An 18,605-nucleotide genomic window follows, 5' to 3' on the forward strand; every position below is an offset into this window, starting at 1 on the left:
ATATAAAACTTCGTGTGTCAATTTCAATTCGTGCAATTAACATTATGTAATTTACATCTTTCTGCTTATTGGTCGACTAATAAAATGTACACTACACTAAAAAGAGAGTAAATTATCAAATTCAATGTGACATGATAAAACATAATATTGGAGAAGAATATGAGCTGTGAGTTTAATAATATGTTCGGCTAAACTTCTAAAATCAGTTTATTTGAAAAGTATTTTTGCTGCAACAATTTATGTTTAACCAATAAATAAAAAGCATTTTTGAGTAGTAATTAGTATTTGACCAAGCTTTCTAAACGTGTTTTTAAGTGTATTTTTTTCAAAAGTAATTTTAGGAAAATTAACTATTTTTTAGCTTTTAAAAAGCTATTTTCCATAAACATTTATTTTCTCCCAAAAGCTTGATCAAATACCTCATTTTTTAAAAATAAACAATTTTTAGAAAAGAAAAAAAACACTTTTGAGCAAAAATAAGCTTGATCAATCATGCTATAAATATATCATTTATTTTAGTTTAAATAAAAATAGAAATTCCTTTGGTATAAAGCCAAGCAATAATATGCTAAAGTAAGCAAGTGAATAAGAATCCTATATCACAATCAATTCAAAATTGGGAATTCAATTACCAAATCTCCCAAAAAAAAAATCCTAGAATATTTCAGTTCATAAATATTTAATTAAAAAGTTTCCTTTTTTATCTTTGTTCTCTATATATATTCTACTAACTAATGATAATACCATAAGAAACCATAAGCAAAATGAATTATAAATATTATGAATGTGACAAGAGTGTTCAAACAGACAAAAAATAATAATATTAGAAATGGCATTTTCTTTTAACAAAGTTTTGTTATTAACATTTCTAGTTCTACAAGGCATGTGCGATGCTAATGGTAGTAACAAATATTCAATTTCTTTTATTTGTTCAAAGGCACCTAATCCTTCTCTATGCCTACAAGCCTATAACACTGATCCGTGTTCCCAGAACGCGGATCTGAGTGATCTATGTCAAATTGCAATCGATTTTTCAGAGAAAAGCGCAAGACAGACATTGAATTTGGTTAATCAGCTTCTACAAAATGCCAAAGGAGTTTACGGGAATAGATTACAAGATTGTGCGTTCCATTATTTGAACTGCGCGAATTTGTTCAACCAAACTGGGAAAATTTTGCAATCGGGAGACTTTCAAAAGACCTTAGATGGTGTAAATGGAGCATTGGCGGAAAGTGCTAATTGTGATGCGGATTTTATAAAGTCGCCACCTAAGGAACCAAACGAACTTCAACAGTCTAGTGTGTTAGTGCAACAATTGGGTGCTGTTGCCGTGCTTACTGCTACATGGCTAATTAAATAGAGACGATTATGTTGATGAAAAATCTTTTAGATTGTTGCTATTGATGTCCATTTGTTAGTATGAATTTAAATGCTTGATAATCTGTTCTTGGGTTCAATCATATTCCTAATAAAATGAAAATTCAAACAACTAGAACATTGTAACCCCTCCCCCTTGTGGCACTCCTTGCTCATAGAGTGGCATATTGAAAAAATAATTGTGACTACCTTACTTGAGCAATATTTAAAGATTCCTGCTTTTAATATCATACTAATTCTGAACAAATGTATGATCACTAACTAGCTAATAATCAATACAACTATTTTAAAAATATTGATAAATAATTTTAGAGTAAGTGTGCAATAACTTATATATACGAAATTAGGACAGAATACACAAGTGAAAGAATGAAACTTTTTGTCTACTTATATATACAAACAAAAAGGCCACATTGTGCTACTTTTTGGCTTTTAGTAAAGAATATTGGAGAAGTGTCTAACAAACAATAATGTAATTTGGTATAGCAGATGGTGTATTTCATGATTCTCATGGGCCCGGCCTTCACAATGCCTATAATTGTAAATTGATAATGTTAGTAAAATTCATGTGCTATGGACTCGAAGAATTGTGCTTTCATCAGAAAGGTGATATTATCAACCGCGTTCACCATCTCTTGTCTAGGGAACTAGTTGGTCTCTATCATCCATATTTATAGGGAGGCTAATTCTGGTTTAATCAATTTGGCTTTAGTCAAGAATTTTGCTTTGAATAATATTTACACGTGTCTTCTAGGATTTTTTTCATGTGTTGTAGCGGGTAGGAGATGTTGTTGGGGTTTCATTCCCTTGTTTAGTTTCAGACCGGTTACTTAATGTTTTAGTGCTCTTTAAAAAAATCTATTTGTCATGAATTTTTTTTTTATAAAAAAAATCAAAACTTGAGGAGGGAAAGTACCAGAATAATTTTTTTAATACAAGTTTTATCATTACGTTATTTATGCATCTTTATCTTTAACCATAAAACAATTATTACACTAGTCAGTTGGAAGTTTGTCTCCCTAACTTCGATTTGTAAGGGTCAAACTAGCTTTGTTCCTAGATACCAAATTGTGGATAATATTATCATTATTGAGGATTGGGATTTTATTTATACTAGTCGCTTGTTAGTTAGTTCTCTTTTAAAAAAAAAAAAAGATTAAAAAAACAACTGTGTTATGTCTTTATCCCTCAACTCACTAATCTTATGAATTTAGCCAAAAAAAAATTAACCTAAGGAGGGAAAGTCAGTAAAATAATTTCTCTTAATATCAATGTCATCATTACATTATTTATTGTACGTTATCCTAAAAAAATTATGACCCGTAAATTAAATGAATGAATATCAATTTTTCATCTTTTAACCGTGATAACTGAAAAGTATATCCAAATCCAAAAGCAACGTCAGCATGAATCCTTATCCAATTTACCTTTATCCCATATTTACCTATATATACCCTTTATAATACCTCACATTTCAAAATTCACAGATGTAGATAAATATCCTGTATATATACAAATATATGAAGTTTTTATCGGAATTGAGGACGTGCTGTGGCGGCGCAACCATCAGGACGGTGATGGATGGGCTACCGCCGGTGGAGAAAAAGGAGTCGGAGCTAGTAAATCGATCGGGGAATAAACGCGTGGTTTCTCGGGGAAGGAAATTAAGGAAAACGGAGAATTGGAAACCGGCGCTCCACGTCATCTCCGAGGACAAAGCGATCGCCGACGTTGATCGGTACAGTTACGATAAAACTACGGTTGGAAATTCCGGGAATAAAAGAGCGTCAAAAGATGCCGGTAGAGCACCGAAGAGGTTCGGCGATGGTTACTGGTAACACTACTTCACTTTTCTTTTTTTTAGTTTTCTGACCTTTTTAAACCAAATTATTGACGGACAGATTATTTTTAAATTAAAGGAGAATATTTTTGTTCAATTTTCACATAATTCAAATACATTGATCATTTTCCGTTATTATTATTATACTACTATTTTTAGTAGTGAGATTTATTTTTTCTTTGTATATGCAGGAAAATGTCGTACGCCGTTGCGATGCCTGCTTTCTCAGGAATGCTTTTTTAGTGTTGAGCTGTGTTTGTCTTGTCCTTGTAAATAATTAAATTTTAGATTTTTGTTCACCTCTATGGAAATTTAACAAAAGCAAAAATATATGCTTTTTAATTTCCTTTGTATATATTGTAAATAAAAAAAATGATGTTTAAGTTAAGTTGATATTTGGATTTGTAATTTTATACAAATTTATTTTTGATTTTATATCCTTTTGATAAAATATCTTTGTTTTATACAAAATAAAATAAAATGAAAAGGTTAAGTTTATTTTATTTTCTCTCCATTTTGTAGCTTGTGTTTATCTTATGGTACAATTTCTTTTTCAACTGCAATTAACTTCATTATTATCGATTGAATAATTTCGTAATTGAATATTGAACTCTTTGAACGCGAAATACATTAGTTAAATTTATTAATGTTGGCTTGAAGGTGAGTAGAGTGTGTTGTCTCCTGGATTAGGGAGTATTTCAATTTGGGCATCATCGATTATTCTTAACTTGAATTTTATTGTTGCATAGTAAAAATTCAGTTTGAGCTTATAATTTTTACATTTTTTTTGGGATTCATATTTTAGCAATTCTCTCTTCTTCACTAACTTGTTGCTTGCTTACTTTCTTACTTTCTTGGCAACAACTCAAATGATCAATCTCTATTACTCTAGAATGTTCTTCCAAGTACTTAAGGCAAATCCTAATCGAAGCTGATTTGCTCCGGTTCTCTCTTTAGTGTTCGCGTATCAAGCGCGCATTGACCAGTTTAGTTTCTGAGATTGGTATGCTCTAAATTAGTAAAAGAAACCCTCGGGTAATTTTTAAAGGCAAAAAAATGACAACACTCTCAGGTTTCAAACTCAAGACATTGAGCTCTAATGTTCAACATATTATCTTTTTATAGACTATCTATATATGTATATATAAAAAAATAAATTAAAAGTTGTCGTGTGCATGTGGGTCCGCCCCTGTTTAGTATCATCCTAATGTCCAGACACTTGGCGGATCTCTCTTTCACCATCAACTTCTCTAATTATTACCCTTTGAAACTTCTTCAAGGATAGTAGAATCTTTGATATTGATGACCTTTATTAATGTTATATATTTGTATACTTGATGTTTTGATGTTTCAGGTTGACCTTCTTAGTCTCGATTGTAGTGCTTCTTGAACTTCTTCTTGCAACATATTCTATCGTTCCACAAGCTTCAATTTTTCATAAGCTCTACTTTTTCTTTTCTTTAGATACCTCTTGGTTAGATTTGATCTTAATCTTCTTAGGCTCGAATGTGGTGCTTTTTGAACTTCTTTCAACACATCTGAGTTTCACAAGCTTCAATTTTTCATAAGTTCTTCTTTTTCTTTTTTGGAGATATCTCCTGATTAGATTCTATCTTATTCTACTTTATTAAACTTATCTTGCAACTATTTCTCAAAAGCTATTCATGAGTATGATAAGAATACTTATTTTGACCACTATGTTACCATTGACTCAATTATCATATTTCTTGATACATATATCTGATTCGTGGTATGGTTACAATACTTTCATCCTTTTTTCTTTGTTCATCATAACAAAAAAAATCGATATGGTTAGCATCCTTTTCAATTAGTTTATCAAACTTATTGCAAAGATGATATGACATGAACACACAACCTAATACTCAAAAATGACTTATGATAGGTATTGTCAATGATGTGGATAACAACCTCTATGAATTATGTCCAAATTAAAACCTTGTTGTTACATTCATACTAATCAACATACTTTTTCATCTTTCTCGAGGTGTTTGTTTATTCTTTCAGCTATTTCATTTAATTATTTGAACAAGTCAATCGTCCCCTTATCTTCTCTTTAAGATAGTCATTAAACTCATGATGAGAGGTGTATTTTCCCTCATTGTCCACAAAGAGATATTTGATTCTCCGCCCAATATCAGTCTCCACAAAATGTTGAAACTCTTTAAATTTCTCAAATAATTCAGACTTCTTCTTTAAGAAGTAAATGCATATGTACCTTCATTAATGAATGTTATCATGTAATAATAACCACAAATGGAGGACCGCTTCACTGCTCCAGACACTTTTGAGTGCACCAACGCCAATTGCTCTGGCTTGATACTTTGATCATCCATAGAAAAGTTGATGTGTTTCTTCATTCTTGCATCAAACACATATAGTGTCTCCTCTAGTTTCAAGGTGGGGATGACCTTTTAATTTTGAATGTTGCAACGTGTTTTTACTGTATTGTAGTTCTCTTGCCCAAAACATGCATGACATAAATCAATTATTTAATTACTTGGAGTTTTCTTCACATAAGTTGTCTCGGCTAACATGAAATAAATTGACTCTTAATATTCTTCACTCGAGTTGGTTGTATAGTTAATTTAATTAGCGAGGCATCAGGCATGTAGTGCATATCACCCTACAATGTCAATAACCTCCTTTTGTACTTCTAGAATAGGGCTTTCGGGGCCATGTACTCCTCATAATAATTTTATTTTAATTAATGCAACTTATTTTTTTGGCATAACACATAAATATGACCCTTAACTTTGCTTCAACGAACAACTATGCCCTCCAACTTTGAGTGTGCACAAGTAGGCGTTTAAACTTGTATAAAATTGAACAATTAGACACACGTATCCTACATGGCATAATACACGTAGGACGCCACGTAGGACACAAAATTGCCATGTAGGGTGCCATGTAGGATGAATGTGTCTATTTGTTCAATTTTATACAAGTTTAAGTGTCTACTTGTGCACACTCAAAGTTAAAAGTCATAGTTGTCAGCTGACGTCAAGTTAAGGGTCATGTTTATATATTATGCCTATTTTTTTCTTCAATCACACTAGCAACTTTGTTTAGTTCCTCACTTGACCAATAACCAATAAGCAATGGGAAAATAACCCATAGAGGGATGTGGTGATACAACCAAAGTCGAAATCAAAATTATTCTCTCATATTTCTTCAATATATACGAATGACTTAAAAGTGTAGGGTAGGGACTATACAACTATTTTTGTGGGAAACATGTTCGAAGGTACGTGGATGTGTATATAACTCATGAGTTATATGTGTTATCTCCTCTATTCAAATTAGAAAATCAGAAATAATAAAAGATGAAAAGAAAAAACAAAGAACTATCTGAGTCCACAGAACTCACTGTGAGTCCTTAAAAAATTTAATCCCCTCAAGTACCCGAGGTTGCAGATTAATTCCTCTCAAGATAACACAGATTAACTATTAAAGTAGTGGTACCTTAAATTTTGATAATTTCAACGAACTCAAAATGACAACAACAAATCACACACACAGACACGATCGATCGATTTTGTTTTGTAAGAAATGTATGCAAAAGAAGGAAAGAATTCAATGCTGAAAAATGAGAGAAAGTCTCTCTATTTATAGCCAACAAAGGGTAAATGTCACAACTTTTTGGAAAAAAAGACAACATTTCAGAAAGGTCACAACCCTTTGGAAAAGGCACAACCTTTCAAACGATCACAACCCTTTAGAAAAGACACAACCTTTCATAAAGGTCACAACTCTTTGACAAAGTCACAACCCTTCGAGGCTAAGAAAATTTACTAATTAGTAGATAGCTACGGAAGTCAAATTTTTGTGGCTATTATGAGGTAACTACTACGAATTTTATATTCACAGCTTAAATTTCGTAGCTATAGATACATTTTGTTGTAGTGACAGACACAATCTATCGATTTTGTTTTGTAAGAAATGTATGCAAAGAAGGGAAAAAATCAGTGCAGAAAGATGAGAGAAAGCCTCTCTATTTATAGCCAACCAAGGATAAATGTCATAACTCTTTGGAAAAAAGACAACCTTTCAGAAAGGTCACAACACTTTGAAAAAGTCACAACCTTTCAAACGGTCACAACCCTTTAGAAAAGACACAACCTTTCATAAAGGTCACAACGCTTCGACATAGTCACAACCCTTCATTTCATGTTCACACCTTTAAAATCCAACAATCCCCCACATGTATAGGGAATGACTATTGTTAAAACATATGCTTGAAAAACTTTGTGATTTGTAAGTAAGGATTGATTGCATTTGGATAAGTGGATTTCCCTTTGAACTTTCCATAGTGAACATATATCGGATATACTCGGTCAATCGGTAGATTTAATATCTTTGAACCGTCGAACTTTGGTGTATACATAGACAACATAAGTCACATAATCAACCCTTCAATTGTTTTTGATTCTCATTGTTTTGTTCGTTTCAGCCATGAACACGTCTGGGTTTATAAATACGTAAAGAACTAGCCTTACTAGATTTTCCTTGAAAGGGCTTACACTTTACACTTACATAGGTGATTTCTAAATGTGTTATCTCGTAGATACACTATTTGATATACCCTGTATCAAACTTAGAAACCATACTAAACATTGTCTTATCATGAGAATGGACCATAACAAAATATTTTGACAATATTGAACCGTCATCAATGACTTTGTTTGATCTCCTTGAACCTAGATCTTGGGATCTCCAGTCTTCTAGGAGAGTTACCGCCGCAATGACTTGTCCTCGTCCATAGTCCCATTCCCTTTGATAATCTATCAACTCCCTCTCCAGTTAGGCCTATTGTAAGTGAATCCGGCACATTATCCTTTGACTTTACATACTCAATTATGATAATTCTACTAGAGAGTAGTTCTCTAACGATATTATGTCTACGTCATGTATGACGAGACTTTCCGTTATACATCATGTTTCATGCCCTACCTATTGCAAATTAACTCTCACAGTGTATGCATACTGAAGCTAAAGGTTTGGGCCAAAAATCTTTCAAGAAATTTCGAAGTCATTCAAGTTCTTCACTGGCCTTATCTAGAGTGATAAGCTCAAATTTCATAGTAGAGCGAGCGATGCATTTTTGTTTGGAAGATTTCCAAGAGATTGCTCTTCCACAAAGAGTAAATACATATCCACTCGTGGATTTTACTTCATTTGACCTGGTGATTCAATTCGCATCACTATATTCTTCCAATACTGTTGAATATTAGTTATAATGCAAAATAATAGTTTTTAAATATGGTTTAAATACTCCAAAAGTCTTTTAATTGTCATCCAATGAGTTTGATTGAGATTACTTGTGAACCGACTCAGTTTACTAATAGCACATGTTATATCTGATCGTGTACACTTCATGATATATATCATACTTCTCAATACTCAAGCATAATATATCCAATTGTGAGTCACTTTTTCCTTCATTCGTTTGAAGTACAAAGCTCACATTTATTGGAGTCTTGACAATACTGAAATCCAAATACTTGAACTTGTCAAGTAACATTTTCAATCACATCAGTAACTTCAACGTCTTTCATATCGAAATTACTTTCTAGAATATGCTTAGTAGCATTTATGTCAGAAATGCCTCTTTTGATGATCAACATGTCATCAACATAAAAACAAACAATGACCTTGTGATTTGGAATGTCTTTAATGTAAAAACATTTATCACATTCAATAATCTTGAATTCATTTCCCAACATAGTTTGGATAAACTTCAAACGTCATTATTTGGGCGCTTGTTTTAGTCCATAAAATGACTTAACAAGTTTACAGACTTTCTTTTCTTTATCAGGAACCACAAAGCCCTCGGGTGGTTCCATGTAAATTTCTTCCTCCAATTATCCATTTTTAAAAAAAAATGTTTTCACATCCATTTTGACAAATTTGAAGGTCATATACCGCATCTAGCGCAATTAACATCTGAATTATGTAATCCTAGTTAGTGGCTATTATGTGTCAAAATAATCAAGGCTTTCTTATTGTCTAAAGACTATGACAACAAATCTTGATTTGTATTTATCAATAGTTTCATCAACTTTTTTTTTTCCTTTTGTAGATCCATTTTGAACCCAGAGGTTTATTTCCTGGAGGAAGATCAACCAACTCTCAAGTACGGTTACTCAAGATTGAATCTATCTTACTATTGACAGCCTCTTTCCAAAAAGAATAAGTCCACAGAGTGCATAGCATCTTCAAATTTATGAGACTCATTTTCAAGAAGAAATGTTACAAAATCAAACTCAAAGGAAGTAATTTGTCCATTGACATTTACTATGCTTCTGAATCTCATTATTAAGTACATTCTCCTTTGGTTCGTTCCAAGGTCGTTTAGACCCTTCACTTAACTATCCGACGGTTCTGACAAATGAACCATAAATTGACATACTTTACTATTTGTAGCATATCAAATGAAAATACAATCCTATTTTGACCCGTTTGGGAATAGTTCCCTCATTTTCATTTTTCATATGGAATAAGCTGTATTGGAAATTGTTAGATCACTATCTTTCAAGAGTTATTGCTTGTATATACTTTAAGGGGCGACAAACAGTTCTCTATCAGGATACAACAAAGCCTGAACAAACAAAACTTTTTGTTGCTCCCTTTCTTAAAAATCAAAAGTTTTTTTTATTTGTTACTCCCTTTACTGACAAACAAAACTTTTTGTTTCTCTCTTTCTGAACAAACAAACTTTTTGTTGTTCTTTTTTTGCTATAATGATACCCCCCCCCCCCTTCCTCCCACACACAAATTTTGTGGTAAACCTGAACTTATAAGTAGGACATTCAACATTTCCTTCAAAGTTTGATTTTTTCTCGTAAACAATTTCATTAGATTGAGGTGAGTATGTGCAATAATTTGAAGGATGATTCCGTTTTCCAAATATATTTCTGCAAAAGAAGATTCATATTTTCCACATTTACCACTTGTAATCATGACAATCTTTTTATCCAACTGATTTTCAACTTCAGTTTTATATTGCCTATATATTTCTATTGCTTTATCCTTACCATTCAGCAAATAGACATAACAATATTTACTGCAATGGTTAATAAAATTTATGAAACATTTTTTCCCACCAAGAGATGGTGTTGACTTCATATCACAAATGTCAGTGTAAATCAATTCTAAAGGATTAAAACTCCTTTCAACAAATTTATAAGTATGCTTAACATACTTTAATTCAACACATACTTGACATTTTGATTTATTACACTAGAAGTTAGGCAAAACTTCTAAGTTGATCAGTTTTTGCAAGGTTTTGTAATTGACATGTCCTGAGTATTCATGTAACAAACAATTTGATTCAAGCAAGTAAGAACAAACAAAAATACTGAGTTTGAAAAGTAACCTTTTCCTACAACTATTATGTTCTTTACTTTTTATAACTTTCTCAAATAGAAACATTATTTTAGAGTCAACACCATGCCAGATGTCCTTTTCGAAAGGACCTTTGCATAACATTCAATTTGTTATAGAATTACCCATGATCATAGTCTCATCAGTCCAATAAGGCAATATGACCCAAATGTTTGTTTTACAACGCAAATATAACAAATCACTTTTCGCCAATGTTTATGTCTATACAAATAAATTTATTTTAATAGACATATCTTTTCATGAAAAATGACAATATTTTAAATGACACTTTTTCATCAAAGAATAAAATTCTTTTGAACAAGTAATATAATTTGGCCAAATTACTTATATACACAACTTTACTTACCTTATTCTCAATTTTTCCCTACTTTTTTCAAATATTTCATAAATCCCTTTTATTACTCCTTTACACTCATCTCCCGGATACATAACTGCACATCTCCTGACCCACGTCTATCTCTCCAATTTTTCACTCCTCAAATCACGCCATATCTCTCTCCCATGATCTTATCAGTTTAATTTTGAATTTGAATTTCAAGATATTTCTCTCTCCAGTCAAACGATTTCTCACTCCTTTTAGGTATTGTTTCAATTTCATTACCTTTTCTAATAGCTGATAAGTTTTTTTGTTGATTCAAAATCCTGATACATTATGGATGATGCTCCCTCTTTCAGTATAGGTATTACCCAGATAATGTCATCTAACAATAATCGTGTGTTTGACCATGAAGACGTAGGTTGGGCTGAGAATAGATCGAAGAAATTGCATGATCCCCTTATAATGGCCAAAGTGAGTATCGAGAAAGTCAGGAAGGATGTGCCTTCTTCTTCAAAATCAAAGGTTGAAAAACCCCCTAAAAAAAGGGGTAGAAAAGTATCATCTCCAATTTCCCGTCCTAATCTACCCAAGGTAATGAGTTTTGATCTATTTTCCTCTTTTTTTGTTGTTCAATCTTAGATTTAATTGTTAATTTCAATTCATGATACATTACTGATAGCTTTATGCAATTTAAGTTTTTCTACAATAATTTTCAGTAAGTTTCAATGTATTTATCATTTTTGAACTTAAATATAGATCAGTACTAACATATCATATACATGCATACAAAAATATATAGTTTAGTTGTTCTCAAACTTTTTGTTTAACTGATACAAAATTTTGTCAGTTGTTCTTCTCAATGTATCAACTTGTAAATATAGTTGTAACAGGCTTAATTGTGTATAACTCTCAATTAATGACATACACTGTGTTGTAAAATACTTATTCAAGTATCAATCCTGACTTATAATCTATAATACATTAGTAAGGTATAGTGTGTATTAGACACAAATGTTAATTTTGTGTATCAGATACAAATATAACATTTGTGTATCAGATACAAATATAATAATCTTTGTAAGTTGAGTTGCTATTATTCAACATGTATATGTTTATAATTTTTTATGGCTTTAATTGTTGTTCATTTGTTTCATTATAGTCTGTGAAATACAAGATAAAACAAATTCCTGCACACTCCTTGAGGTTTGGTTCAACATACAACATGGGTTTTGCAGAAGAGTTGAAGCTGTCTATAGGGATTGAAGGTGTTGAGAAATTTAAGAATACAATTTTTGGTCCATATCTCAACATTCCTAATTGCAATTACCAAGGGCAAATAACAAAGTGTCTATTACTACTTGAGCTGGAGCAGGATAATATAGATGAGCTCCATATTCGCCATGTTAGCGGGAATATTTTATTTCACTATTAAAGAATTTGCCATCATTACCGGCCTGAAATGCACAGGAAATGTTAATGAATTTAAATATCCTGATTCCACTCACAGTAGATTGATTCAAAGATATTTTCCTGATTCACAAAACGTTGTAAACAATGGTCGTTTAGTTCAAAGATTTCGGATGGGTCAATGGGAGAATAATCAAGATTCTCTTGAAATGGCAATCCTATATTTCATTCACATTTTTGTCTTTTCCCAGCTTGGTGATGCAAATATACCTATCCACCATTTCTATATGGTTGAAGATGGAAGGTATCAACAGTATCCATGGGGACAGATTGTATTCTCAAAATTGATAAAATCACTAAGACAAGAGTTCACCAAAGAAAAGAAGATGTATCGATTAGCCGGCATGTCATATGTCCTGAATGTTTGGATATATGAATGTGCCTCGACAGCCGGTGATGAAATTACAGTCAAAGTGGGCAGTTTTATACCTAGAATATGCAACTGGCGTGTTGTGGGAGTCAAGCCAAAATTTGACATGTTTATGTCTAACATCTTCTCTCAGGTATAATATATGTTTTGACAGTGTATAGTGAACAATTTTCATGTCATATTAATGTATCATTTTTGTTATTATTGTTACATAATCTTGTTTATTATGTTGGTTTGGATACGCAATCCAAAATTCTTGCAATGATATACATCCAACATCCGAGGAAATGGCATCACTTGATTTGCATGGTAATGTTGATGCTTCTCATAATGAACATCAAAATTCAGCTGCCAAGTCCAAGCCTGTTCAACCACGAGAACTTTCCGAATTTGGGATTTTTCTACTAATCCTATGGATCAGTTTTTAAGGAGATCAAGACGCGCTTCAACTACATCATCTACACCCCCTCCAAAGAAGAGAAAGAATGCTCATCCCGTTAAATCAGATGTTATTGGTGTTAATCAACCTGAACAATCGGTTGTGCAATCAAACAAAAACAGTCCAATTCTAGTTTCAGGTGTTAATGTACCCGATGCTCATGTTCCTTCACTAGATCCTAAAGAACCTACTGACAGATCAGGGATTAAACAAGTTAAGAAATACCTGAAGAAATATGTAAGTAATTATTTTATTTTGTTTTGACAGTTATTACATATTCACTTATATTGTATATATATTTTTAGATTGACAAGAAATTTTCAGCATTTAGAGGATTTAATCAAATTAAATCATAAGCAGTTGATGAATGTTGTTCGGAATCCACACAAGCAAGAAGAAGAGGTAGTGTATTATTTCTAAAATAATTAAAGTTAAAACAAATTTATTTGTTTCATATGTAACCCTTTTTCTTCGTGTAGAATATTTCTGGCACATCTACGAGTCTTACCATGCCAGAGTTCAATCAAGAAGATCACGTTGTTCGTCCACCTACCACTAACCAGCTGTTTGATAAATGGAGTTCACCTATTGCGATGGACTTGCCCGACAATGATCGATTTGAGCTAGATGTTGTTGAGGATCAAGAACAAAATCTTATCCCTGAACCAAAGATTGTAGAAGTAAGTTTTTAACAATCCTGATTAAATATGCAGTCAAATATTATTCATTGAAATATTAACGATACATTAACTAATTACTCATATTTTTCAACTTGAAAACATAGGATGTTGATACATGTAAGGAAAAAGAAGGTAGGAAAGATGTATCAGATCTTCCACACATAACATAAGTTCATGATGAAACAAATGTACATCAGCAAGATAATGTAAGTTCAATTTTGTATATGTATGATACATTAGTTTGTCAATGTATCATTTTAGCATATATCATCCTTTTTTAGGAAGATGTACCAGTTAGATGCTCCAAAACATTTCATCATGTAATGTTGGATGAACATGATGCTGATAAAGTGAAGGATAATGTCATAAAATCTGATAAATCGGTAAATCTTACAATTAGTTACCACGTAAATTAATAATACCATTTTACAATTTTGTATTCATTTATCTAATCTATATTATAATTGTATCAATTAATATAGGGTTCGATAAATTCGGATTCAGTATCAGCTGGTACTCAAGAAGCAGTAGATACACTTTATGGCATTCATTCTCCTATGGGTGCTCAACCACTGCAAGTTGTCACTCCCCAAAAACTTACTGACACACATGATTTGAGATCGGGCAACATGTTACCCATGGATACAAACGTAAATGAAATAGTGGTGCATGAAGTGTCAAAGACGCTTATTCAAAGATTGAGACTGCCATCAAAGATCTTTCAATCACCATACGTGACTATATTTGGGTCTAGCGACAAAGGCAAAGAGAAAGTTGATTCAGAGTTACACATTCGTCCAAATCACCTATTTCAAGATTGTGGTATTATTTTCCGACCTCCATCTGCTTTACTTGATCAGTAACATCAGTGGTTATCAAAGGGCCTTCTTAAAACACATGACAAAAAGTAAGTTATATATCAATATATCCAAATACTGTTAGATCATTATTTGTTTGAATCTGCATTGAGTTTTAATAATTATATAGGAAATCAAAGGAGGACAAATACAAATGCAATTCAGCTTCTTTTGGATTTGAGCACATGGACTTCGTTGTTGCATTTCCAATTAATAAAAATTGGTTCTATGCCATGTCGCAGACAAAGAAATGTTGGACTGATGAGGTATAATAGTAAATTCAAGAATAAAGATGTATCAAGATGTATCTGATACATCTTTAAAAATGTATCTGATACATCTTTAAATATGTATCTGATATAAAAATATGTTTACACCTAGACATAGCATATATGATACATCACAACATACATTTTATTTATTTTCACTAAATAATTTATTTTGCAGCACATTGATGTAGTCTTTTACTACCTTAGGAAGAAATCAAAATTGCGAAGCCTGGATCAATACAGATACACCACAATTAACTGTTTATTCAAAACATACATCAATAACACACATGAGAGGTATCATTGCAGTTTTGCCGATGACAACCTTAGTACACAGGAACACATGGCGCGTGGGTCTGTTGTATCTGGATTCGAGCGGTCATTGATGAACATTATTAATGATTTTGAGATTCCTGTTGGTTTACCGTGGCACTCATGTGATGATGTTTACATTTCGGTGAATTGTGATGGACAATTTCATTGGGTATTGGCTGTTGTTGTTTTGAAAAAGAGGTTAATACGTGTCTACGACCCAGCATCTGGATCAAGGAGAAAATTTTATTCGGGAGACATTAAAAAATTATCTCTAATGTTACCTACTTACCTCCAGGACAGTGGATTTTTTTAGCATTCCGAGCGAACTGATTGGTCATCTCTTGATGCTTATAAGGACAAGAAAACTGGAAGTCTATTGGAACCAAAACACCTTTTTCTTGTTGAATATGTACAAGACATTATTCAACAAGGAAGCGACACACTGTAAGTTTTAAAACATCTTGTTTTAAAATTTATGTTCAATTTATTTTTGTATAATGTATCTTTTGCATTTTTGTAGGGATTGTGGTTTGTTTTTGGCCGCCTTTGCTGAATTCCTAAGCGATGAAATTCCAATCCAATCCAATAATTTCTGTTCTGATTATCTCCGGTCAAGATACGCAGCATTGCTATGGAATTACAGCAGTGAAAAGGCTGAAGCTGGATACGTTAGTGATAATGAAGATCCATCAAAGCCTAGGGATCATTTCACACCACCAAACCATGATGCGTTGGTTAACCTGGAGTAGTTTTTGTGCATCAATGGATACACAATGTTTTGTTTGTTTTTACTGCTTTCAAGATATATTAACTCAAGTGTTGAAGGGTTTCTCTTAAAACTTGTTTTGTCTGACTTTTTAATATCAATATATTTTGTTCATTTAATTTCGAAATGTATCTTTGTCTAAATTTACAAATTTTAATAATCAAACATTATTATTAAATCATCATCAATATAAAATGCATTTGAGCAAACTTTTTTTCCTAACAACATCAATTCAATTTACTGTATCAAAAACATTTAAAAGAACAACACACTAAACAATATATTACGTTTATAATCTAAAACTTATTGAATTGAAAATTATAAATCTTAAACATCAATGTATTCTAAAAAAAACTATTAAAAAGTTGTAATCAATAGATAAGTTAGCTAAGATTTACAATTTCTAACACAATATTTTGATAATGTATATACAATAATAGTTATAATCAATATGATACATGATTTAATAATATATTTGATACATGCTTTCTTATTTATTGTGACAAATACATTGGTGAGAATTTATGTATCATATGATTTCTCTGATACAATAGCTTATTTAAGCTAGATAGGTTATTTATGATTTAATGAATATGATACATTAGATATTATGTAAATGATACAGTACACATAGTATATTTTACACATAATGTATATGATACAAATGCACCTAAATATTTATATATCGGAGATAACATTTACACACAAATCATAACAAGTTATTGAATTGAACAACAAAAGTAATAAACAAACGTACCAAAATAACATCCAACACACAAATCATAACAAATTCTTAAATGGATCCGCAAAACTCATAAATATTGAATCAAAATAACCAAAAATAAACAGTAACCTTTATTCATGATAAATATAAAAGTGATAATCCATTAAGTCAAAAATTATTCAACAAAAACATAAATGTCTTATAAAAATAACGATTTCACTTTTCTTTTGGGAAGAAAGTACAAGTTCTTTTGTTGTGACCTTCTTGACCACATCGTCCACAACAGTTTATCCTTACTATTATCGTTTCATCTGCATTTTTTTTCTTCTTTTCCTTGGTCGTCCAGCCAATCTTTTATATCTAGGTGGCCACACAGTTTCATCTACAACATTGCTAGGAGCCGACCAATCTTCCTTATCTGGCATTGGAACCATTGGAACCTCATATGTTTTTGCTAATGTATCAGGCTTGTAGTAATCAGAGCAATAAGGATGCATATCTGTGACATTCTTGTCCTTTAAAACAGCAATTGCATGTGCGCAAGGTATCTCATCTAGTTGAAATCTGCCACAAGTACATTCTTTCCTCTCAAGACAAACAATGTATCTTCTTCCAACTTCATAAACCGAGAAAATAAATTAAGATGATGGAACAACCTGCAGACATTAAAAAGTAATTGATAAATTTATTTCAAGTAATGCTGATCAAAATAGCCGAATGATATACCAAATTAGATATAAAATATAAAATTATATATCTTGATACATACCTTAATCTTTGAGCATTTAGATGCGTTTAGAATTAATATCTCCTCAAATTTTCTCCCCAATGTATCTTTTGTATAAGAGGCTATTTCTCTATTTTTGCAATGCCAAGAACCAAATAGAATTCTAACCTCTTCTAAGAATTCTAATATAGACAACTAACGTGCCTCAACAAGACAACCATTGATACATTCCGCTATGTTCGAAGTCATCATTCTACCTCTATTTACTGTTGAATGAACTCTCGACCACTTCTCATACCCAGCATCCTCAAGGTACTCCTTAACCTTGTGGTCAACTTTATCCACCTTAGCCATTAATGTATCGAAATTCTCCTTTCTATATGCCTTGGCCATAGAGTAGAATAGATCACTTATAGTGTTTCTGCTCCTTTTGAAGTTTCCACAGACATTCTTCCAAAGATGTCATATGCATGCATAGTGAGGTACAGTTAAGAACACAATTCTTACACTCTTCATAATACTCTCATTTCTATCAGAAACAACACACATTTTTTCACGCTCGCCAAATGCATTTTTGAATTGTTCGATGAACCATGTCCACGAACAGTCATTTTCAGTGTCTACAACCCCATATGCCAATGGCAATATGCAACCTAATTAAAGATCAACATGCATGATTTCATTTGATACATAACATTTACAATATAGATACATATTAAACAAGATCACAATTACAAAAAATACATACCTGCCCCATCAAGTGTGTTTGCTGATAAAAATGTACCTTTGTAAGCTCCACCAAGATGTGCACCATCGAAAACAACTACCGATCTGCAGTAATCAAACCCCCTCATCAATGGTCTTAAGGCTATGAACATATACATGAATTCATCTTCCACTGACTTGTACATCCTTATATAAGAATTTGGATACATATTATTCAACATGTATAGGTATCTCGACAACTTCTTATATCCATCTGATGGTTTACCCCTTAACATTTCTAGTGCACGTTCTTTAACACACCATG

At 32.0% G+C, this 18,605-nt stretch overlaps 3 protein-coding genes and 2 pseudogenes across 3 annotated transcripts in view; 3 read left to right on the forward strand and 2 right to left on the reverse strand.

The window, feature by feature from the left end:
- LOC125831174 (ethanolamine-phosphate cytidylyltransferase-like) overlaps nt 1-18,605 on the reverse strand; it is a 912,135-nt gene that overhangs the window by 99,285 nt on the left and 794,245 nt on the right. The gene's annotated exons all lie outside the window — the stretch shown is intronic.
- LOC125831522 (uncharacterized) lies at nt 830-1,360 on the forward strand. The gene has a single exon (XM_049510695.1). The coding sequence runs from the start codon at nt 830-832 to the stop codon at nt 1,358-1,360; it is 531 nt and encodes a 176-aa protein (XP_049366652.1).
- On the forward strand, nt 2,872-3,719 carry LOC125831196 (uncharacterized). Its single transcript, XM_049510382.1, has 2 exons — nt 2,872-3,211; nt 3,409-3,719. The coding sequence occupies exons 1-2, from the start codon at nt 2,898-2,900 to the stop codon at nt 3,458-3,460; spliced, it is 366 nt and encodes a 121-aa protein (XP_049366339.1). The 5' UTR covers nt 2,872-2,897; the 3' UTR covers nt 3,461-3,719.
- LOC125831523 (uncharacterized) lies at nt 11,295-16,107 on the forward strand (annotated as a pseudogene).
- On the reverse strand, nt 17,579-18,576 carry LOC125831524 (uncharacterized; annotated as a pseudogene).

The sequence above is a fragment of the Solanum verrucosum genome, unplaced genomic scaffold (genome assembly GCF_900185275.1).
Source record: "Solanum verrucosum unplaced genomic scaffold, falcon-dt-bn FXZP01000049.1, whole genome shotgun sequence".
Taxonomy (NCBI): domain Eukaryota; kingdom Viridiplantae; phylum Streptophyta; class Magnoliopsida; order Solanales; family Solanaceae; genus Solanum; species Solanum verrucosum.

Coding starts and splice junctions, on each gene's coding strand:
- LOC125831522 (XM_049510695.1), top strand. CDS start 830: ATGGCATTTTCTTTTAACAAAGTTTTGTTATTAACATTTCTAGTTCTA.
- LOC125831196 (XM_049510382.1), top strand. CDS start 2,898: ATGAAGTTTTTATCGGAATTGAGGACGTGCTGTGGCGGCGCAACCATC. Junction 3,212..3,408: donor AGGTTCGGCGATGGTTACTG/GTAACACTACTT, acceptor TTGTATATGCAG/GAAAATGTCGTACGCCGTTG.